This window comes from Zeugodacus cucurbitae, chromosome 2 (assembly GCF_028554725.1).
Source record: "Zeugodacus cucurbitae isolate PBARC_wt_2022May chromosome 2, idZeuCucr1.2, whole genome shotgun sequence".
NCBI classification, from domain to species: Eukaryota; Metazoa; Arthropoda; class Insecta; order Diptera; family Tephritidae; genus Zeugodacus; species Zeugodacus cucurbitae.
In genome coordinates, this window is record NC_071667.1 from 84,350,397 (window position 1) to 84,374,365 (window position 23,969).

The 23,969-nt window shown below is 34.8% G+C and overlaps 1 protein-coding gene across 22 annotated transcripts in view; it reads right to left on the minus strand.

Annotated features, from left to right (window-relative positions):
- Nucleotides 1–749: 749 nt before the first annotated feature.
- The window catches only part of LOC105218415 (tropomodulin), a 120,714-nt gene continuing 97,494 nt past the window's right edge, over nt 750–23,969 (minus strand). For 14 of the 22 annotated variants that reach the window (XM_054225943.1, XM_054225944.1, XM_054225941.1 and 11 more), the window contains 7 exons: nt 13,020–13,172; nt 12,319–12,610; nt 12,006–12,226; nt 11,695–11,946; nt 11,483–11,630; nt 10,536–11,214; nt 750–2,634 (listed from right to left, as the gene is read on the minus strand). In XM_054225943.1, the coding sequence (XP_054081918.1) occupies nt 10,727–11,214; nt 11,483–11,630; nt 11,695–11,946; nt 12,006–12,226; nt 12,319–12,610; nt 13,020–13,172 (1,554 nt within the window). In that variant the 3' untranslated portion in view covers nt 750–2,634; nt 10,536–10,726. Of the gene's footprint in view, nt 2,635–4,522; nt 5,027–5,743; nt 6,146–7,090; nt 8,091–9,372; nt 9,671–10,535; nt 11,215–11,482; nt 11,631–11,694; nt 11,947–12,005; nt 12,227–12,318; nt 12,611–13,019; nt 13,173–13,265; nt 13,410–13,640; nt 13,781–23,969 lie in introns of those variants that run through there. The other 8 variants (XM_054225954.1, XM_054225958.1, XM_054225959.1 and 5 more) reach the window with 8 other exon arrangements.

A 23,969-nucleotide genomic window follows, 5' to 3' on the forward strand; every position in this document is an offset into this window, starting at 1 on the left:
ACAATGGCCAGTTAGAACACCTATAACTTGGGAAAGATTGATCTTGTTTAGGGCAAAGAGTTCCCTTGACCTCTTGCGATTTGCTTTGGGCCAGAAAGATCATGCGACAGAACAGGTGTTAGTGGCTGTCCAGAGCCTGCTCGGTTCGACTGAGACCCATTCATCCAGAAGCAAGTTGCAAAAAGACAGCGGCACCCAAACTAGTATGATAGCAAAGTGCTCCGATGCAACTGATAGCGAGGACTGGCAATCCTTTACCAGCCTGGAGCGCACAGTCATTGAGCTTAAGGCTAATATTGCCGCCCTAATTAATCTTGTTAGTCATCGAGAAATTTTTGAAGTATAAATATTGTTGATGGGTATGGATTTGAGTTCTATAATTCTTGTTGTTTTTTATGCTTTTTCCAGCATTCCTTCTAAGCTTTCAGTGATTGAGAGTTCGTTACAAAATTGAAATTTTTCTAAAAATATTTTCTCTAATAATTTTTCTCAAGATCAGACAATTTTCTTTACATTTTTTAAGCGTTTTTGTATTTTTTATTTCATTTTTATTTTACATTTTTCATTAATTTATAAGCTTTCATCATTAAATATATATATGTATATATATTTATAGTATATATATGTAGGTATATATAAACTTTTATTATTATTACACTTTACAAATTTGCATTAAATAGTAAAATCATATATTCAATCATAATTCAATCAGTTGCAATTTAAATAGCGTTCGATTGTAAAAATTTTAATTAATTATAATTATAAAATAGCATAATCAATTTCTTTCAGTATTAATTTCTAAACGCCTGCCATACAAAAGCTACCTTTCTGCGTGAAGCAAAATATATATATGTATGTGTGAGTATGCACTATATATTTATTTATGTGTGTGTATGCATTTCAACTGGTAAGTGTTGTTATGAATGAACGGTTTAATTGCAAGCCTTTGCACTTTTAACTTTTGTTTTATTTATGCATTTATGTATTTTGTATATATGTTTGTATGTATGTACTATGTGCATGCCATGCGTGTGTGGGTGTTTGGTTACAGTTTTGTGTGTGTGATAAGTCTACGCAGTGCAGTAAAAAACGTGTAGCACACAGAACACTTTATGAATTTCTTCTGTTTTCTATTTAACACGACATTCAATATTCTTAAGCAAAGCGAAAGAGAATTAAATGAATTTGCTGTTAAGCCATTTACACACCAATTGCCAACCGTAGCAAATTTTACTGTATTTTATTTTTTGTTTTTGTATTTCTTTAATTTTTAGACGCGTCTATAAAAGCTACTAATATTGAACAAATGTCTTTTTTTTCATTCAACACTTTTTCTTTTTATAAAGAGGTGCCTTGAACGTACAAGAAATGTCTCTACAATTCAGATTGTGCAAAAACAAATAGCTTGATGTGCTTTGAAATGCTCAACTACAATGACATATACGCAAATAAACTCTGCCCTTCGATTGCGCAGGAAAGCTAGCTCTTTACTTAGCACTTTAAGTCGAATACCGAAGTACCGCTAGTATTGCTAGTTGAATGCTACTCATCAGCGTCGGCTATCACTCATCTATCGCTAGCTTTATCGGGTATCATCAAAGTAAGTTCGGCGAAATGTGCTGCTCTTGAAGTTGTTGTTGTTTGTTCCAGCTAACTTTCAATATTTCAAAATTCATGATTTATTAACTAATGACATCACCATACAAATAGATGTCCATAATTTAATGGCGCACACTCGAAATTGCATTGATAAGACACAAGAGCTTATTGGCTGCATCTAAGTATGTGCTGAGAGTTATTAGATTGCGCTAAATGTCTATATATTCTTCCCTCACTGCGTGTCATAAAAACGAATACACCACATTTGTTCATTACTACACAATATTTATGTATGTATTTGTTATAAACTAACCATGCATTTAGTACATTAACTGGCAGCATCTGTTAAATATACAGTTATACGTGTGTGTGTGTGTTTCAAGGATTCTCTACGGTTATTACATGATTTTTCTACAAATATTTAGTGTTCAACAGAACCAAAAAAACGCAATCCATAAACATAATTACAATTACAATAAAGACACCGTTAAACACCGTGTGTTACAAATGAAATAACCTCAACAATAAACTAAATAACATAAATAAAACTAATTCTGCATATATTTTATACGCTGCTGTTAAACGTAATACGGTAAAATTTAAGTATAAAATTGCATAAATATGCAAGTATGTGTGGCGAACAGGTGTGTAGTGTAAGCTTAGCTTAAGTAAACAAACAAACATTTATATATTTGAATGAAAGTCGGTCTGTGCTTGCATTTTTTGAACACTTTCATTGCTTAATTTGCAACATTCACAGCTCAGCGCCAATTTTTAGTAGCCATGTAGCCATACAGTGTTGCCAGCTTTTTGTTTACTTGAACTTTGATGCACTTGTGTTTGAATTCTAAATGCGGCACATGTGTAACTTGTAGAATTATAATTCATGTTAATCCTAAGATAACGTATGTATGTTTGTATAAATAATCGCCACTGCTGCACTCCGGCTCCTCTTTGATCTGTTGCATGCCAGCTACTGCCAAGCGCCGACAGTGTAGTTGCGGCTGAAGTGACCCAAACGTCGTAGGCGGCCACCTGGGAAGAAGGCAAAGAGTTAGTTGATTTCGTAAAATTCATTCAAAAAAATAATAATTTATATTAGTTCGAGTGAAGGTAGATGGAGAACTCAGTACGAGTATGACGCACACCGACAAATACGAGTATAAAGCAAATATATTATATTTATTTACTTTACTAAGCTCTAAAGCCGCTACTTGTGACAGTCTGAGCTGGAACAAAACAATTACATATTTTAAGGGCTCTCATGTAATATCAACTTGTCAGCTTGTTTTGCATTAAGTATGGTATCACTGAAGTGAAGCGGCAAGCGCTTTCTCTGTGTGATTAAATAACATTGAGTTTCTAATACAATTCATTTACTGAATGGATCTTCCCAACAACATACGCATGTGTTCATAAGCTACGAAGATTACAATAGAGTAGTAGTATCTTGCTCCGGAAGAGAGCTTATATTATTGTAATTGTAAGTTCTCTTATTTTTTGTGCTTAATTTACAGTTTTTTACATTTTCCTACTAACGATATTTAGAAATTTCCGAATATTTGTTAGTTTATAACTTTCTTTAATATGATCGATTAATCATCTTCTAATATTGACAGTTAGATATATATCTTAGTTATTAAATGTCAATAAGATCACCGACTACTGGCAGAAATCAATTTATATAAGTGTGTTAGTTTTGACAACCAAGCACTAACTGTCAAAATAATTAATTGAATCGAAATATCTGAATGAGTCGTCATTTTAGCGAAAAAGAAGAAATGCCTTTCGGGACTTTACCCATTTTATTTTTGCGATTAAATATTGATTATAATTTAAAAAATTAAAAGAAAAAGTTTCGATTTATCATCTCCCTAATATTGACAGTTTGATACATATCTCAAGCAATAAATTGCCAATAATGATATCACTGACTTGAAGATATCACTCTCATGAAAGAGTTAAACTCACTAACAATCACGAACTGTCAATTTGTTAATTTTATTGATTTTAATGAAATATCGGAATGAAATATCAAAATGAACAGCTGTGAGTGCCTCTTTAATATTGCTATTAAATATTGGTTTAAACACTTGTGAATAATTAAAATGACCAAAGTTCAAAAACTGGTAACCTGTCAGTAAGTCCATGTAAATTTATCGGGCTTTTTATCTATTGCGGTCGATTAAGAAATTATTTAATTATGTTTATTTACATTTTAATAACCTTTTCGAGTATTAATTGCGAAATTATATTGAAATGAGATAAAAAACAAATTCTAGGAATTCATATTTTGTTTTAATTTTAAGCAAAATATGTTATATAAAATAAATATTATAGCAATAAGTCGCCTAGATATGTATATTATTCCTTCTATATCATTGGAACAAAAGCAATGAGGACACCTAGAAATTACTAAACTTTGGATTTTCTTTAATTTGGTTGCTAACTAAAAATTTTCACCTGCTTTTTGAGTGAAATTTTTTATCGATTTCGTAAGATGAGAGACTTTCTTATGAATATGTTTGTTGAAATGGCGTAAACAAATGTCACATAAATATCAGATATGTATGTGCAACAGACACTTTTGTGACACATTTTAATATGAAGTTAAACAAATGCAAGTAGACACTGGCTTACAACATAAGTAACTTTGAACAACTTAAATAAACGACAATTTTCTAATGGTTACTAATATATAATGATGGGTGTTGAATAAATTAGCCGGAGTTTCCTCAAGTCGGACGTTAAACAAAGTCCAAGTTGTTGTTTTCTTGGTATATAAACAATTTTTTGTGGCAAATAATCTTCTTCATGTTCTTTGTAAGTAATAAGTTCTCAATTAATTTAAATAATTTACTATAAATATTTCTCTTTCTTAACAGTTATGCCTACTAAATCAATTAACTATTTCTATACGTACTTTTTCGCACAATTTCATTCAATGGAACGGGACTTTTCTAGCTTGATTACACCCTTTATTTTACTGGAAATTCACACTGTGGCCGCTGAGGTGGTGGTGGTGTTGGAGGCAGTTGAATTGTAGTTGTAAGTAGTAACGGTAGCACATAGTTGGTTGGTAGCATGTGATTAGTCGAGCAAATATTTTGGTGGTTTACGGTTGAGTTGTTGTTTTTTTTTGTTTTTGTTTTAACATGATTTACAAACATTCATTCAATGTAATACAAAAAGTGTTCTAATTTTAAAATTGCAATTGTTTTCCTTTTTTTTTTGCTTAACAATACACATAGTATATATGTAAGTAGTATATATAGAATTATGTTTGTTGTAGAGAGGTTTGTTCTGTTTGTTTACGGTTGGCTTTTGCAAATTAAGGTGAACAACAAAGTGGCTAGTTGGTTGGTTGGTTGCTTGATTGGTTCACACACATTGGTTTATTTACGCTGGTTCAGGCGGTTTACACGTACTGGAAGTAGAGAAAAACACGTGGAAGAGAGAGAAGAAAAAACGAAAAACAAAAAACATTGATTAGTCAAACATTTATACAAAAACAAACAAATTTGTTGGTTGCTTCGGTGTGGTGGGGGAAATTTGAGTTAATAAACAACAACAACAAGAATTCAATGGCATTCAATTAGGAGTAGACTTATATATTTTAGTAGTAATAATAACTTCATTTAAGATTTAGGTTTCATAACAAGCATTATCAACACGAGACGGCAAGTTATTGGGGAGCAGAATTCATAAATATTTCTTTCAGCATATACAAATACAATACATTTTCAAAAACTCTGAAGACCGACGTTGCAGGAAGGTGCTGCAAGTAGAAATTGCAGCTCGCTTTCAGGCAGCTTTAAAGCTCAGCTGCTCTGTGTGGGGAGTCTGTATGCAATTGTTAATGGGCAAAAAAAATACAGTGGTATGCATATGCATGGAACCACGCTGTAGTAATATCAAAAATATATAACAAAAATACAAAAACAAAAATTTTATAATAATAATAAAATAAAAAAGTGAAAGCTCACTTGCGCTTACACTTGAAGCTTCATTTTTCACTTGATTAATGCATTTGGCTAACATTTGCTTTGCTGGTTAGTACACTTCACAACATCTCAAGATATACATATAAACGTAAGTACGTAGAAACTCAAGAACAACAACAACAGTTAGAAATTTTACGAACTTTTTGCGCTCGACATCCACGCCAAACGTTCACAGACAGGTGTGCATATAGTGGACATACACACATAGTACATAGCTATAGAGGCTTGATCTGCTGCATTACTTTTCTTCGGCATTTTTTAGGTTTTTTTTTACAGTTATCATTATTATTTTGATTTACGAGTAAATACCTGATTTTACTATTTTGTAAGTAAAATTATAAGGTTGTATGTATTTGACACATTTTATGGTTGTTTCGGGTTTTTTGTTGTTGTTTTTTTTTTTTCTTTGTGTGGTATTCGTGTTATATGTTTGAGGTCTGCTTTTAATCCTTTAGGCTTCAACAGAGTACGTTTTGAGTTTGTTGTTTATAGTTTGGGGAGAGTTAATATTTCACTTAATAATTTAAATCGCAGTTTAATTCCTAAATAAAAAAATATAAATTTCCAAATTTATTTTAGAACGATCAGTTTTTCTGTTTTTTTTTTTGCATGATTTAGCAGTGTGATGCAGTGTTGTTGCTGGTGTTTAGTATGATTTAGAGTGGGCACACAGGTGGCTACAGTGGAGTAGCAAAGTTACTTTTAATTTTTTAGAATTATTGTTTTATAAAAAAATATGTTTTATTAATTTAAAAAATCACAACAAATTTTAAAATTATTTTTTTTTGTAATTTAATTTTTAAAAATTTTAAAGACAAAAAAAATTAAAAAAAAAGTATAAATTAAAAACAAATATATTTATTTGATTATAATTCCAAAAAAAATATTATATTATTTTTGTTTTTTTTTTAACACTCCACTGCAGCTGAAGTATGTGTAGTTTTGATAATGATCAAGTTTTTGAATTTCTTGACTGTATGATGTCCTAACAGGCGCTTTCTCGATGAAGTTCGAACACTAGTTCGAAGGCGTGCTTTTAGTAAAAAATGTTTTAGTTTAAGAAAAGTGATGAAATGGTCAGTCAATAGATTAGAGCATGCAAAACTAAATTACAAAAACAAAAAAATGGTGGCAGTGCATCAAAGTGGTAATGTATTGTTGGTGTTAAAACTACAGTTAATGAACAAAATGATAATTCGATTTCAATGCCAGAAAAGTGTGTTAAAAGTAGGTACACAGCTTGCTTTTTACGGACGAAACGGGGCTCTACAAGCGAAAGGATTTCGAAAGTGGTTAAGCCAAAAATAACGGCAGTTTGTGTTTTGCATAGTATGCATTAAAGGCAATTCGTAAATAATTTCATTTTAGATTTCGGTTTAGTGGTTATTTGATGTCAGTGCGCGCTGATGGGCGTGGCACCGATTTACTATTTGCTTGCTTCAACACTCTACGCTTGCAGTATGCAGTTACGAATGGTTTATAGATACCTTGTTTATTTTATAAATATTTACGCCTAGAAATCATTTTGTATTTCTCGTAACATCGTTTTTTGTTTTTGTTTTCTTTTATAAATCATTAACAGTATCAGCTTTCGTCTTCTTTAAAGTCCAACGGCTTCTTGCTTGCTTGCTTCATACAACTCGCTTATATTTTCTTTATTTTTGATGTGCGTTGTGTATGAATTATTAATTATGATTTTATGTATGAGTATGATTTAACGTAAACCTAAGTATTTTCTTTTTTTGTTTTGTTAAAATGTATTCCTTTCATCTTTGGTTGCATTTATGATTTTTGTCTATATTTAGTATGTGTGTGTGTGCTTCGTGTGTTTCACGTGCTTTTGCAGACACTGTGCACTGTAGTTTTTTTTTTCTTTTTTCATACATTTTGAGATTTGTTCTTCGTTTTTTTGATTTTCAACGAGGTTAGTTTAATTTTTAATTTATGTGCGACTTGTTGAGTATTGAGTATTCGCCTTGATATCCTTTGTTAAATTCGCGCCTTTTGGTTTCTTGTGTGCAAAAGTGCGCTAAAGTCTAAATTAAGCGTTTATGTGCAGTAGATATGTAACTCGCTTGCCGCTCAATGGTATTTGATTAGCTACTGATAGCGGCAGCATCCTTTTCACGATGTATTAGCTTGTCTCTTACACTTTCTAGTTTATATATATATAGATATATAGTTATATATAGGCTGGTTATCCTTGCGGCGTTTTCGCGTCTTCTTTTCGCTCACATTTGCTTTTGCATCATATACGCTGTACTTATATTTTTGTCTTAACTTACGAGTGCGTTATATATTTAGTAAATAGTTTTATTTTTTTGTGTTTTTATTTTCTTTTACTTCGAATCATTATACATATATGTAAATATATCTTGATTAAGATCATTCAGTGTTTTTATTTTTATTTTTATTGAATTCTTGTTGACTTTCTATGCAGATTATTGAAAAATCTGAACTGCAGACGTAACTCAAGATCTTTTCTTACTGCAAACACAAAGACAAAAAACATAGAAAGAAACAAAAAACAAGTAAATAAAGTTAAAATAACGGCAAAACAAAAGGTATGTATGTGCGTGACAAATGCAAGTCAAAGTAAAAATAAAAGACGCCAACAAAGTGTGGCTTGGTGGGTGTTGGTGAACTCGGTACTCGGTACAAAAAGTTTATTTTTAGAGATATAGAAGAGAGAGAGTGGTGGCAACATAACGGCAATGAACAACAAAAAACAAACTCGAGACAGAATAGAAGTGGTTTGGCTGGAGGATTGGTGTTGACGGGCGCAAAAACAACGAGTCGACAGCGAGGTGGTTGTTGAATATAGTATGGTTAACACGAGTTATCGAATGCATAAATGGACGAAATTCGTATGACGAGGGTTCAATAGTATTTGTCCGCAACAGTAGACAGCAGGTTCAATATAATGATGATATTATCGACGAAATGTGCACACAATGAATGCACAGATGAGATGAAGCCTGATTGAAAAGCAATAAATGATGATGTAAATAAAGATGTAATACTCAATAGAAAAAACAATAACAATAGTTAAAACAGAGTGCGATTAGCAATGATATGATATGGACTTAAATTAAAGAAGATACAAACATCCCATAAAATGATAAGAGAAGGGTAAACTTTTGTAGAAATACAGTTGAACTTCCATAACTCGAAGTTCTCCATAAATCGAACTCTTGAAATCGTAATAGAAGTCAAATTTCATACAACTTACTTTCCATACGTCGAAGTCTCTCTAACTCGAATGAGTTTTGGATTATGCTGATTCGAGTTAAGGAAGTTCAACTGTATACGAATGATACAATGGCTATTTACAGAAGGAAATATGATAATCGATGAATCACATAGATCTGGACTTCTTTTTGAAGCTTTAGATCACACGTCATAACACAAAAAAAAAAAAAAAACACAGAAAAATTAAGGTTAGTTTACACTTGGAACACATTGTAAGAGGTAACACAACGAAATTAAACAAATTCCGTATTTGATGAACTCATTCGATGCAGATGAAATTATTTTATACAGATGCTGATGCTGATTTATATATATACAATTGAGCGAAGTGGTGATGCTGACTGATTTGGTTGGTGTGTGGACATCTTGTGTGGATATATATTGTTGGTTGAAATGTTTTTGTGTTGTTGTTGGCGGTGTCATTTTGTTTTCATTTTCGCATAATTGTTTTGTTTTCAATGTTTTTTTTTTTTTAATTTTTAATTTTTGCGTATACAAAAGCAACACACTAACTCACATGAGTGCGTTGTAACTGTTGGCACTTTGATTGAACGCCGGCGATGGTGATTGCAACTCTGAGCTGGGCGTGATGGCACGGCTGCCCGGCACCACCATATTGTCTGGATCAATTTCAGGATCAAAGTCATCGCCACCCCCCACATGGTCGGCGTCCTCCTCCAGGTCGAATTCGATGCGTGGCTGCGGCGATGGCGACGGTGAGGAAGATGGCGATGGCGTTGATGCTGGCGGCAATTCCATATTGGCCGGCACAATCAACTTCGGCAAGTTTGGCTTCAATTTTTGCACGCGTACAACTGTTGAGTGGGTTGAGTGCGGTGCATGAGGCGATGAGACGACGTTTGTTTGATTTGTTTAATTTACACGTGTATAAATTTACAAATTTTGTGGTTGACAAAGACGAAAGTTTTTTTTACGAATTTACAGTTTTTCGAACAAATAAACAACAAAATAAATACTATTAGGAGGTTCTAGTTTAAACATATTTATACATACTAAGTGGATACAATAAAAAAAACAGGTTCAACAAGAGCAACAAATGGAGTTAAGAGCGGATTTACATTGAAGGGAACGAACTACACAACGCTTGAAATTTCGTATGACGGATGGCGGACTGATTGATAACTGCATGGCAACTAGTGAAGGATGAGGGGGCGAAACGGAGTAAGCAAAGCTGGTGAGTGAAAATTGTGAAAAAGCTGACCCATGGAACAGGGATGGATGATATGTATAGAGGCAATAAATTGATGATATGTATGTATGAATGGTTGAGTTTTCGACGAGATGTAATCGCTTTGCATGAAAAGTCCCGATGATTTATTAAGATTGCGTGAGTTTTCCATGGTTAGCTCATAAATATTATTTTAAATCACTAATCCACTGTTAAATGTGGCAAACTATTCCTTAAAGACCTAATCAACTATATACTTAATAGTGTAATAACAACAATAACAGCAACAATTATTAAAAATAACGAATTAAGAACACATGAGACTTCAACAAAACAATTGAACGATCGATGAACAACGCAGTGACGTAATGACATTGTACGAACGAGCTTTGAGCGCAATTGAGTATTTATGTTGGATATTTTTGACTTAATGTTAAACGCAGCAAATTTAGTTATGGGAGAGAGTAAGAGAACGGGGTAATCAATATTACCTGACGCCGGCAAATGCAACTATTTTTAGTTTTTGATTATTTGTGTAAGGTTTCAAAGATAGGAAATTTAAAGAACGATTTAATAATATTAATATTAAGAAATTTAAAAATATTTGTTAAAAAAGGTTTTGATAATATGGGTGATTAACTTTTAAAAATATTTTTTTTTTAAATATTTGCGCTCGCGTTCTTTAAATTTCCTTCTCTTTGCGTTCGTTGGCGTTTTGTATGATATTCAATGCAGCTACAACGGTAGCTGGCGCTACAGCTACTGCATCTGGCATTCGTGGTGGCAGTGCCATATCAGCAACGACAATTTTCACATCTAACTTATCGCCTTTTGCATTTGCGTCATTATCGGTTTTCAATGATTTCAATATATTAATATCAGCCAAGCACTGGACCGCCGAGTTATCCGACTTCTGCTCAGCGGCGTTTGCAGCTGTCAATTGAATTTTTTGCTCAAATGCAGTTTCAATGGACGGCATTGCGGCTGCATGGATGGCGGCCGTTTTTTCTGGTGATGGCGATGATGCGTCATCATTTGTCAATGTTTGCAAATGAGCGGACAAAACTAGCGATGGCGATGATAATGGTGGCAATGGCGCGATTTGTGATTCGGATGGCGGTGAGCGGCGCATGAGCGAGCTTTCAGCAGCTGCAGATGATTGTATTTCGGCTGTATGGTGAAAAATGTGAAGAATGGCATGGTTACACATCAGTTTCTCTTTTCGCACCTAATCCTTAATATGTACTATAACATAATTAAACTTAGACGAACAGTCAGGGGCAAGTTTCGCCTTCGAACGAGTAAGTGAACTGCACTAAAGCCACCGTTGTTTCCGAGTAGTAGGAGAAGTCATATATATACGTAAATATGTATAAAGTCCTTCTTTTAAGTACCTAGAAAAGCTAAGGGGCGTAACTAATTGAAAACGTGTACTCACTTCTGTCGATGTTACGTTGCAAATGTGCGGCAACTCTGTGACGTGCGTCATTGAACTCCAAATGCAGACCTAATCTGAGCAATGATGGATTCTTTTCCACTAATTCGGTTATCTCCATTTCGATCTTATTGCCGAGCACTGAGGATCGCTACAATTTATTTAAAAAAATTGTGATTTAATTACATTTGAATCCAATGGTTAGAAGTACTTACCTGATTGGAGGCCCTAAACTCTTCAATTGTGCGGCACTTGAGCAGGGCTTTCACTAAGGTCACTATAACGGGCGGACTAATGAAATTTGTCTCAACATTTAATACTCTCAGGGTTTTGCTTTTCTCAATTGCTTCAGCCAATAAGAGAGCTGTCTTGTCGGTAAGACCGACATTTGTTAAGGAAAGAACTTCCAAATTTTCATTTTCAGGCAGTACTTGGAAAAGTTGTTCGAATTTCTCATCGGAAATGTTCTGCAAATTTGTTCATGTATGAGAATATATGAGATGTGATTATTTCATTCACTACTTACCTTAATGTTATTTAAGTTCAGTTCAATCAATTTTGAATCGTTATCTTTGACGCGTTTAATTGATTCTTCGACATCTGTGTTGTTTGGTGGGTCCATGGGGAACAATTTTGGTTGAGTTGATTTTGTAATACCATCCCAGCCCATGCCAACTGGTTGGCCTTTGTTCAACAAGGAAGCATGGTATTGGTCCTGATTCATCATCGAGTGGAAGCCGAGAATAGCTGCAAATGGAAAACAAAAAAAATGTATGTTAAGATAAGTGGTTTCAGTGCCAGTTCTAGGGATAATTGCTAATTTTCTTGCTTTTACATACCAGCCAAATCGATGATCTCTTCTTGTGTAGCATCGCTCAGCGCATGCTCATACTCTTCACCCAAATCGATGGCGATCTGTTCCTCAGCGGCAACTTCGCGATCGTCTCTTGGTGGTGGTACCCATTTTTTGCCACGTACTGTACCCTTAACATACGGCTCAAATTCGGGCTCGTCGGGTGTTTCTAAGGCCTGCTTATTGATATGCTCGATAAGCTTTTTGCGATTCAATGGACCAGTGGGGTCTTTTTCGCATTCATAACTGCAACGTTGATCAGGTGGCAAGAAATTGTCCTAAATTTAATCAAATTAAAGAGTTCAATTAGTATTTTGTTAAAGTAAAATAGTTAATATTATAAATTTTTGAAAATAGAGAAGTGGAGGCGTCTTCAATTCGCTACCTCTGTTCGTTATGCTTGAGTTTTGGTAAAAATCTTACTAAAAAACAATTAAAAACCTATTCCTCATGAGTGTAGTATTACCAATTGCTACTCCACATTACATTGTATTATGCCAGTCTCTTCAATTTGTATCAGTTGCTTATTCGATTGGCTACTTCAAGCTTTCAGAGTTTAGCGAATCGAAGACAACTTTTATATACTATGGGATCTCCGGATTTCTTTGCGAATATTTTTGTTGTCTCTTGCTTGACCTCACACAATTTATACATCATTTAGTTCGAGTAATAAATATATATACTTACATCGGGATCGACTTCTTTGGCCAAAATATTGATTTCTTCCGGTGACAACTGTGCCAGCAGAGCATCAACATCAACCTCATCATATTCGCTCAAGTCCTTGCCGTACAATTTGGCAGGCGTAGTGAGAGTGGTAGTCTTGGTTGTCGATGAAGTCTGAAAAGATAAAAAAGTAAGAAAGAAAAACATTAAAATTTTATCATTTGCAGTTGGCAAAGTTATTTATTATATTTATGAGTTATCGCCAACTTTTTTCAGTGCCAAAGTGGTCGGCGGTTGCGGTGCGCGTCTTTTCACTTTCGGCACGGGTCGTAACTTTACTTGCTGGAACTCAGCCAGCGCTGAGGCTGGTTCGTGTGGCTTTTTGGGCGAGTCCATAAATGGATTTTATTATATTTTATATGGAATAAACACTGTTTTAATTATGAGCTTGGTGGGCACAGCTTACGCTTTCGGCTGAATATTTAGAAATGCAATAAACGACGAATCATTGAAACGTAGGCGTTGCAAGCACATAAGTGAGGAAAAATGTGAAAATTTATAAATCAATATTTCATTTCCTCATATACGCGCACACCGTACAAATTAATCCAATTATGCCTAAGGCTGGAAGTGTTTACCTACCATTTGGCAGCGGAAGCGAATGAATCATACAAAGCGATAAACTGAAGACTGTGTGGAAACTGTTGCAGATTCGTGGTTTGAGAAATGCGCACCTTCGCTTGCCGTCAAAGTTCAAATGCGACTGACTGTCTAGTCGGCGAGAAGAAATCTATTTCAGGTCGCTCGCTTTGACGTTTTGTGTCTTTGGCTTTGGACGGCAAACTTCTGCTACAACGAAACCTTCAACAAAGCGGAGTGGAGCTTGAAAGCGGCAAAGTAAATGAAAAGGGTTCGGCGGTCATTGTTCATGCTCGACTGAGGTGGAGTAATAATGACGATGGCGGCAATGCGCGGCACGCTTAGTTAGCGCTGTCCGTCTGTATGACTGTTGTGAGTTGCATAGTCAGTCACACACATAAGATTCAGCAGTCAGCGGAAATTAATGTGAGGCATTGCGGATCAGCGAGCAGGCGAGCTAAAGTCGTCAAACCACTAGCGAACCCACCAAAAACAATAACAATGGCCTGCTTAAGCTAGCCAACTGGCGTGCGGCTGCACCCGAAATACTCGCTCGATCGCAAGTACTCGTACATACATAGGTATGACTTAAGATTACACAATAAAAAGCGGCGAGGTTACTTAGACCTTACAAAAAGTCAAATGCAGTTAAAGGTTTTATTGCTGCTTTTGTGACTCAGTTTTCAGCCGCGGCATTGCTTGGCATCACCAGACGGCTGGCGGACTCAGCGAGTCTGCGAAGACAAGCAATTCTAAAATGCATTTATACTCTTATACTTATATTTTTTTGTTTCTTCGAGTTCAAGCGCCTCATTTGAACTAGTGACTGCCAATTTATAGTTAAAAGCGAGCACGGTGAATTAGTTCTCTGTTTTTGTTATGTAAAGTGGAAGTGCAGGTAATAAAATGGAAAGCGAGAGTCAAATAAAGTCAGCATTCAAAAGCGCAATTAAGCTTAGGTCCAATTAAGTACTTAAGTCGAACTTGTACATCTTTTTTTATTTTGGATTCAGCTCAACACCTCCATAATGAGCTGGACTTGACGTTCCCTCAAAATAAGCAACGACAAATGCTATCCAACAAAGCTTCTAAAGCTGCTCCAGTACGACCTCGATTAAATTTAAATGTTTCGGTCAACCCTCAGAGAGCACCCTTTAAAGTCCACACCAAAGAGTCTTTAATTTTAATGCAACTCACTCACTGAGTCGCAACAAAAGTTCAAGTAGCGTAACAAAAGCGGTTGAATTGTTAAATCGTGAGATTGCCACGATCGGCGATCGAATTAGACATGCAACGCTGACTGAAGAGTCGCACGAAGAACCAAAAGCCAAGCATAATTTGCTGCACCGCATAAGTATGTAAGTACGATAGTCTGCTTATTTGGAAAACATTGCGGTAGTAACGAGCCCTTACATCCGTTCTAAGGCCCCTTTGCAGCCCGCAAGCCCTAGTCGGTGAACCTTTTAAATTCATCGAGCGTGACGCAATCAAAAGCGACTTTAAATGGCAAGCTACGCTTAAACAAATGCGCTTAATAAATCCCATTGAGTTTTACGCCGTCGAGTACTACCAAATGTGTATAAACAAAACAGGGTGCCTCGAAAGTTTTCCTAAATGAGAATTTTATTAATGTGGAGCTTGAAGAGTTTTTGTGATATTTTAATTTTTTTACTCATTTCTTTTTCAAATATTTGCCGTTTGTCATTTGTGTTGTTGTAGAATTGTCTCCCAACTAGTAGTAGATATTCGCGAATCACCCTGTACATACTACTGGAAGTTCTCAAACAACTGAAACTCAGGTGTACTCATCTTTTTCTTGTTTTTTGTTTTATTTGTTGTTGTTATCTTTTGTAGTTGTCTTTTATTGTTTGAGAAAGAAAAACTGATTGTATTTATGTATGTGGCACCGACATATTTATGTTCTTAACTTCACAAGCTCACACTGTGTACAACTATATACAACTAACAGGCAGCGTGTAAAACCGGTTCGTGTGAAACATAAAAAGATAACAACAATAAATAATAATAAACAGTAATCAAAAGTAGTGAGTCGACAAGCCACACGTACGAGTACTTGAAACTTGAAAAGCCGTAATGACAGCGACGACACCACAAACGGCCAAAGCTGGCTAAACGAACTGGTCTTGTAGGTTTTGGTCATCATAGCGAATTGACCCATATATATGGACTATAAGATTTATAGAAAATACACGCAAGTCAATTCGTAAACAAACGTTACTCCTCAGTTGGTAGGCGAGTTCGAAAAATTCGGATTTATGTTGATAAGTTGCGAAGATGATTTGTTTGAATGCCATTCAGGATGGTCGGGATGATAGCTCGAGTATGACACTAATTTTTTCACATTCAAGGTCTTACATTCACGTAAAATAATTCTGATGGTTCGGAGATTCAATGAGGCTTTGAAAGTCCATCAATTAATAAAACTCGTTTGAGTGAGAACAATCTTCGTAAAGAAGTTTTAAGCTGCTACTCACTAACTTCTATGAAATATTGAAAAGTACTATGTTGAGGCCTTGACGAACCTCACTAATAAACCTAACGGAGTATCTCATTAATTATAAAAAAAATAATTACAATTCGAACATGTAAGTCGGTAGTAATCATTATCGTTTCTATTTCAAATACAAACTCCGCGGGTGGTCATTGCTGAATGTCTTCTGCTTTGGAGAATATGAGAATGGATTTTATACTAAAGTCTTGTATTCATTTTGGTTATTTCGCTTTATAATTAATCATTTTAACCTATTGACCCCAAGCTGTTAAGTTAATCGGAAATGATTATTGATTATATAACAGTAATAGGCGTGCTCTCGTAATGGTAACCAATAGAAAATGTTATACAGAACTTTATCGTTAATTAGTGACTTCGACAAGATTTATTATTTAACAATTCAAATGCAAAATAAGTATGAATCATTCACTCTTCGGAACCTTGAAGCAGCTTCAATAAGAACGCTATACACTTCGAAATGAGCAAAGTAGAGAGGTATTTTAAGTAAAGGTGTGGTGAGTCCTTGAGCAAGCAATAAAACATTGAAGTCAGAAGTTTTATGATCACCGCATTATTAAAATTTAATTACAATATTTACGACGAAATTACTGCAAATTTATTATTTTTAGCATCGACAGGTGAGGTGTTGAAAAACATTATATAAAATGTGTTATTTTAATGAGCAAATATGGTATTTATGTGCGAGAAGCTTCGGATTACAGCGCTTACTCGGCATAATGCTGCAAATATGCATGTCGTGCTGTCAAATCGCCGCAAATCGTGCCTCAGCGCTGCAAATGCGAAATGCATTTTGTTGAATATGCAAAATTGACGTGTGGCAAACAACAAATGGCAATTGAGTTCACGGTCTAATCAAACGTGAAATGACACACTCACACACACAAACATTTGCTTTCATAAATTAAATACATAAATCACGCAAAATAAAGTGGGGAAACAACAATCAATGGGGACCAGCAGTTTAATTGGTGCATACACTAACAAATACGATACACCTGCAGACACGATTGATATGGAAATTAAATTTTAAATAACGTGTGAATATTTTTATTTATTTGACAAAAAGACTCCATTATATGTATATCTAGAAATTAATAATTTTGATTTTTTTTTTTTTTAATTTTAGCAATCCCCTGCTATCCATGCGATATTAATGACATTTTTAGTTAATACAAATTTTATTTGAAAATTTTCTTAATTCATATGGATACTCTAGACAAAATAAGGCTTATAGGGTGATCTGACCCCGCTTCTAAACTGAGGGATCGCAAGCCAGATCACAAAAAAATTTCATTCAAAGATCCTTGAAATCTATGCAAAATTCTCCCACAAAACAGTTATCTTAGACGAGTTGCGTAAAAACCTTCTTGATGTCAAAGGAAGGGGTGGGTTCAAAAAATAACGGGAATTTTAGAATATTCAATTGTCCAAAAGTCATGTATGCCACTGAAGCAATCTGTAGCATCTGCTAAGGTTAGACCTGTTTTTTAGCTTGGCGATTTTCGTTTGTTTAAAACTTACACTTCCTTGCTTGTTCGTGAATTTTTGGCCAAAAACAATACTGTAACGATGCCCCAGCCTCCATATTTCCAAAACATGACTCCGTGTGGTTTTTTCCATTTTTATAAAATTGTGGAGAACTTTAAAGGCAATCGTTTTACGAACATGCAAGAAAGAGCCAAAGGCTATCCCTAAAATCGAGTTGGTGAAATGTTTCGAAGATTGGAAAAAGCGATGGCATAAGAGCATAATATCTAATGGGGACTAATTCGCAAGGCGACAAAATTAATGTAGACGAATAAATCAATATTGTTTCAAAAACTAAAAATCCCGTTATTTTTTTAACACACCTTATACTTATTTCGTAACAACGACAATTTTACTAAGTTCCCACGATCCAATATTTTCTATAAATTTTCATAAAAAGTGCGTTTCAAGTCCCTCAGAGTGTCGACTAGACCCACTCAGCAAAGCTCGCCAACTGCATTTGTGGGTCTAAATAAACAGTTAATTTTAACACGATTTTTTGCTAAACGCAACATATGTATGTCTATATCTATGCAAATGCGTGCAGCCAGTTAAATGTACCGTAACCTGATCCAATTAAAGCACACCTCTACCAAACGTTGGAAGCCAGTAGACACACAATTGGAAGAAATTCACACTGTCCATCCACATTAAATAAGTAAGTAAATATGAATGCCAATATTTATTTCCATGCCGAAGAGTGTGTGTGTGTGTGTCACGTTTTCACCAGGGTTCCAAAGGTAATGAAGACAAATAGGAAACGTGACCAACAACAACTTGTTGCCTCTCTTCTTCTCAGCACAACAGTTATGTTTGCCAGTTCATCGGCTTTTCGTTGACCGAATTGCGTGGAGGAAAACAGAATAGTTGTAATAAAATTGTGGCATTATTGATGACGAATAACAACAACAAAAACAAGGAAACAACACAATATTGCCAGAAGCAAACGAAGAAAAAGAAGTAGGCGTCTCAGTCTAGCCGTTAGTGACATTAATTGTAGCCAGTTTGACGCTGTGGTACTTGAAGCGTATTTGTGGCAAAAATGCATAAACAAGCATTAGTAACTGACTTAGCCTAGTTATGCGTCTATGTGTGAGATACTATATTTTCATTTGCCGTAATTCTCTCGTTCATCGAGTTCATCTGTGTGTGTGTGTCTGTTTGTGAACCAATCATGCCACGCACTTGTTCTGCGTTACAGTTAATCCAATATCGGCTGGCTACAGACCGAAGTGGGAAGTCGAAATGATTTGCAGAAATTAATATTGACAATGCAGAAAAGCGTCTAATGGTATTGATATTTGAGAAAATTGGCGTTGAAATCACTTGTTTCGGCGTCTTGAACTGCTTTTCATTGAGAGATTGGGTACATTATTGGTGGCCGATGTGGGTAAGTAGGTGGCAAGTGGTCAGCGAATAAGCCGAGATGCGTGAAATATGTGCTAAGCGGCTATTAAATGTTGAATTGACTTGTAGCATCTAAAAATAAGTTGACAAAATATGTATTTGAATTATCATATATAAATATATTAGCGAGGATAAAGCCTCGTGGAAACAAACTTTTTCACAAAATATATTGCTTTTGAGGGAGCCACAGATTACAAAAATTTTTGTACGAAATAATAATTGAAAATATAAACCAGAAACTCTATTTAAACTTATCAAACTTGATATTTACAAGCAATTTGTGTTCAACAGACAAATTTTGCGAAACTTTATAAAATGCAAAAGTGACAGACCAAAAATTTTCCAAAAAACAAATATTTTGCTTTATTTTTTTTTATATTTTTTTAATTAACAAAGACCACATGTGCTTGTTGTTGTTGTTGTTCACCAAAATGAGCTCAAGGCCCGAAAAAAAGGAAATGTTTGCAAAACAAGCATCGAAACTTGTAAATTTACACACACATGAGCACAACAACAACAACAACCGCCTTTTGCATATTCGTGTTCAACAACCTAACAACCTACTCACAAATGGCGAGGCAAAAAAAAGGCATTTGAAAGCTGTAATGAGCAGCGTGCATACAAATGTACAAGTACAAGTTTGTAGTGGCGGCAGACAACTTTCCGTTTTACGAACATTGCAACTCAGCTGAAAGTTGGTTGGATGCTCAAACAAATAAAACTGGAAAATTAGCATGAAAAACAGTTAAATTAAAATTATAAAAAAAAGAAGTACTTTGTCCGGCTCTGTTGTTGTTGTAATTTGTAAACTACATAGATTAATTGAAATGCCAATAGAGACGACTGCCAACGGTTAATTACTACCGACAAACAACGAGTTGCCAGCGAGGATTTAGATTAGCCGATGTCAACCAAGTGATGGAAATTAATTTAACGAGGAATTATTAAAATAATATTAAAAAAATAATAATTCCAAAAACACAAATTTTAGAATTTTTAAGAAATTATAAATTCTTGTGTTAGATGCTTGCAACTCTTTAAATACATTTATTGTCGCATAGCGCGCCGTCTGCATATTGAATGCCCCAACCTGAGGTCAGTTATGAAGTGGTTCAAAGAGTGGCATTTAATTTCACTTCTTTCAAACAAGGTCAGTATTGTTTGCATGACTACCAAACTGTTTATTCATACCTTTCGGTACCACATATTGTATGTAAGTCAACGAAGCTAACAAGTTGGCTATTAGCAAGCAGCCACTAATATTGTTGTTGCTATTTTTAGCGCAGATAAGAATAAAAGTTGTTTGTGATCGCAACTTTGCAGTTGAAATTTGTTAGTTTTTGGTTGCAAGTTGTCAGCGCACACATTTTGCAGCATGAATATGCAGCAGTAACGGTAAAGTGAAAATTATTTGGACAGTTAATAATAAATGTGAAATTTGGCTGGCTGCAAGCAACAATTTCACTCTTTGTCTGACTAGAGAACATGAAATGCATAAAAATTAAAAAAAAAAATTAAAAAGAAAATATTGCATTTAAACAAAAGCCGAACAAAGCGCAACTAAATAATATCGCCATTTAAACAAAGAAATTCTCATTAATGCTTTACCATATTAGATATTAGATACGGAAACCGCATTCGATTGCGAGGCAAATCAAGGTAGAACAAGTTGCATAGTTTTTGATTCCACATTGCTAAGCTCGCTTTATAAGTTGCTATGTTGGTTGAATATCATCGCTGCTTGGGTTTATATTTCACAATTTATGCTATTCGGGTAAGTGTGTGTTTCTTATAGTCTCTTTAATGAGTTACGTAAGACATTTCTTTGCAAAAACATATTAAACTGGACTCACGTATACTAATTTTAAATTATATTCATTTTTCAAAAATTCCTTAGATTCTGCTGCAACTGTTTCATGTTCCAAACTTTTTCCGAAGTCAACGAAATCCGAAATCAATACTCAAAAGTATAGCTGATTGAAAACAAGTCCCAAAAGTATTGGAGTTTAATTCACCGAAAGTTAGTTTTTCAGCACTCAAACGGTATTTAGATCAATATCTAATAATTTTCGTAGCAAAATACATTGTCTTAAAATGTTTGTTATTATGTATCTATATGCAAATTTATAAATATATATGAGTACATACATATGTATTTGCCATATCCAGTAGAGCGTAAACTCAAAAATAATTAGCAAGCTAAATAAACAAGTTGTGCCAAAAAAATTAAACAAAAGCGTGTGGCATGAGACAACATATACACGTAGGTACACATATGCTCGCATACGGACTTATATGCAAATATATTATATAAACAACATCATGATAATTAGGTTAGTAAACAATTTGGATTTTTTAATACAAAAAGGCTTTTTTATAGATTTTTCTTTATTTTTTTCCAGTTTTTAATATAAATTTAGGTACATATTTAAATTTTTTTAATTTTTGTGATTTATAATAATATAATTAATTTTTTAAGTTGTTGGTTAATAAGCCTAATGATGACTTGTAGCCAACAACAGAAAAATGTGCTCACATTTTTTAACCTAAAAATTTGTTATCTCTTACTCATATCTTTGGTATATCTGTATATAATTTTAAAACTCTTTTAAATGTAATTAAAAAGTATAAAATATGCTAGAGTCAGGATTCCAAAAGAGTATGCTATCTTGATACAATAGCTGATTTATCATCCCGGAAAATCAAATATAGAATTATAAGATCAAAAATGTTTTTAAAATGGCTTAAGACCATGTTCTGAAATTCGACTCTACTCTACTCCGTTCTCACAACAGTCACAGGGTTTACGTAATCGGAGCAGAAACGGTCTTTTATTCGGCCAAATTCTGTTTTTTCAGCAGATTCGCTTCAACAACAGCAGATGTTTATTCGCTTCAACAACAACCGAACAGCTCCAAATTGGAATTTGTCTTGTTGGGACGCTTAATCTATCAGATGGTACTAAAAAGTCATTTTTATTTTTGAATGTTTTGATTTTTTTATATTTGATATACCACCTGTCTAAAAATTCATGCAGAAAACTTCAAAGAATTCAATTTTAACTTTCTGCACTTAAGCTGTTCAAAATCAATTTAGACCTTTAGTTGCTTTTTGGTGATTTCAGAAATTTATTTTAAACTATTTTTCAACGTCAGCACTTAAGCAGTTCTATTTACAGGCTATGTGCACTTTCAAACTACCGTTATTTGTATATATAACTGCCATCACTTACGTGCATAGGTACCCATGTACATAGAATAGATCACACTCAAATTCAATTCAAAAGTTTGATGGACGAAAAAATGAAGAGAACGAAAAATGTATTGTTGAAAGGCACTCGTTGTTGTTGTTGTGTGTTGCATGCACGTGTGCCACAGCCATTGGAAATTCGCCGCAAGCGCAACGATACAGGAAAATGCAATATATGTACCTTGCATGGGGACCTACACTGAGGGAGGGAGGAGCCGCACTATCAACGGACTGTTTCGATGAGCTGGCAATTTGAGGAACTCTTTGTCAACCACTTTGCTGGCGCACTGGTAATCATGGCTGAATAAATGCTGCAGCACAACTAAATATATACCCGTAGAGCTTCACGCTTTGGGAAGCATCGAGCAGCACAAACACATCCGATCCCTATCCTCTAAGTGAGAGGAAGTTACGGAAATTTATTGCATCATAATAGAATTAAGAGTGTAATGAGTTCGAGAGGTGCAGCGGTGGCTGACGGTGGCAGGAATGGTGGCTGCTGCGCTTAGCATGGCATTTTATAGCATCGAAAGCGTGTGCAGTAAGCTCTTTTTACGCTTAACTCAATCGCAGTTGGCTGCCAAAGCACTTGTCAACACGCTGGGTAATCAGATATTCCCAACGGTGCCGAGCGCAGCGCAGCGTGCTGGAGGAGATTTGAAAGCAATCGCTATGCTTCGAGAACATCACGAGCACTTATGCAATGCTTTTTATTGTTATTGTTTGTTGTTTCTGAAATAAAATAAACTGCATGGTTGCATTACAGTTATCTGAACGCTGTGCACTTATGCTTCTATTAACAGTAACTATAGCAAATAAAAAAGATTTAACTGCAGCAAAATAAAATGTGAAACCGCAATGCTTTTGACAGTCAATGCGAACTAACGGATTTTAAAACTGTCATTAAAATATCGATGACCTGTTAAAAGCCGAGCACGAACTTGGGACTTTTTGTGTAACTTTGATGTGGTGGAAATTGGAACTTGTTTGTAGAAGTTCTACTTCTAGTTCTAGTTTGAAAACCATAAGTAGAAAATAATGACCGCAAATTTGAGCAATCAGATGGTCCTTAAGTCCCTTATTGAAAAAAAAATTAATTATCGGCAGTCTACAAATATAAAATAATGAATTTAATCATATATTTTTTCCAAAACTAGTTGAGAGCTGCTGTCAACTCTAGAGATTACATACCACCGCCGACTCGTATAGATATGTGATGAAAATTCAGTTGAGTTTTCGGTAAATATGCGAACCACGCCACAGAAAACTCAATACCAGTGGTTTACAAAACATTTTATAGCTTCACTTTTCCCTTTAATGGCGCTAATGGAAAACGTGCGCCGCATTTGCAATGCGCTGAAATAGGTGTCTATGGTGGCTAGAGAGCAGAGATGATGTGAAAAGCGCATGTACATATGTGCCTACTATAGAACTTTGTTTGTATGGAAATATTTATATTCGCGAAGCAATAAGTCAAAGAAAAGCAATAAAGTCGCACTCGCAAGGAGCGGCAACCATTCATCATTGCTGTCGTTTGATTGACTAGCTGTCGTAGTAAAAACCCATCAGTGCATATTTTAGATATAGTGGGTGACGCAAAAGTTATTTCAAAGAGT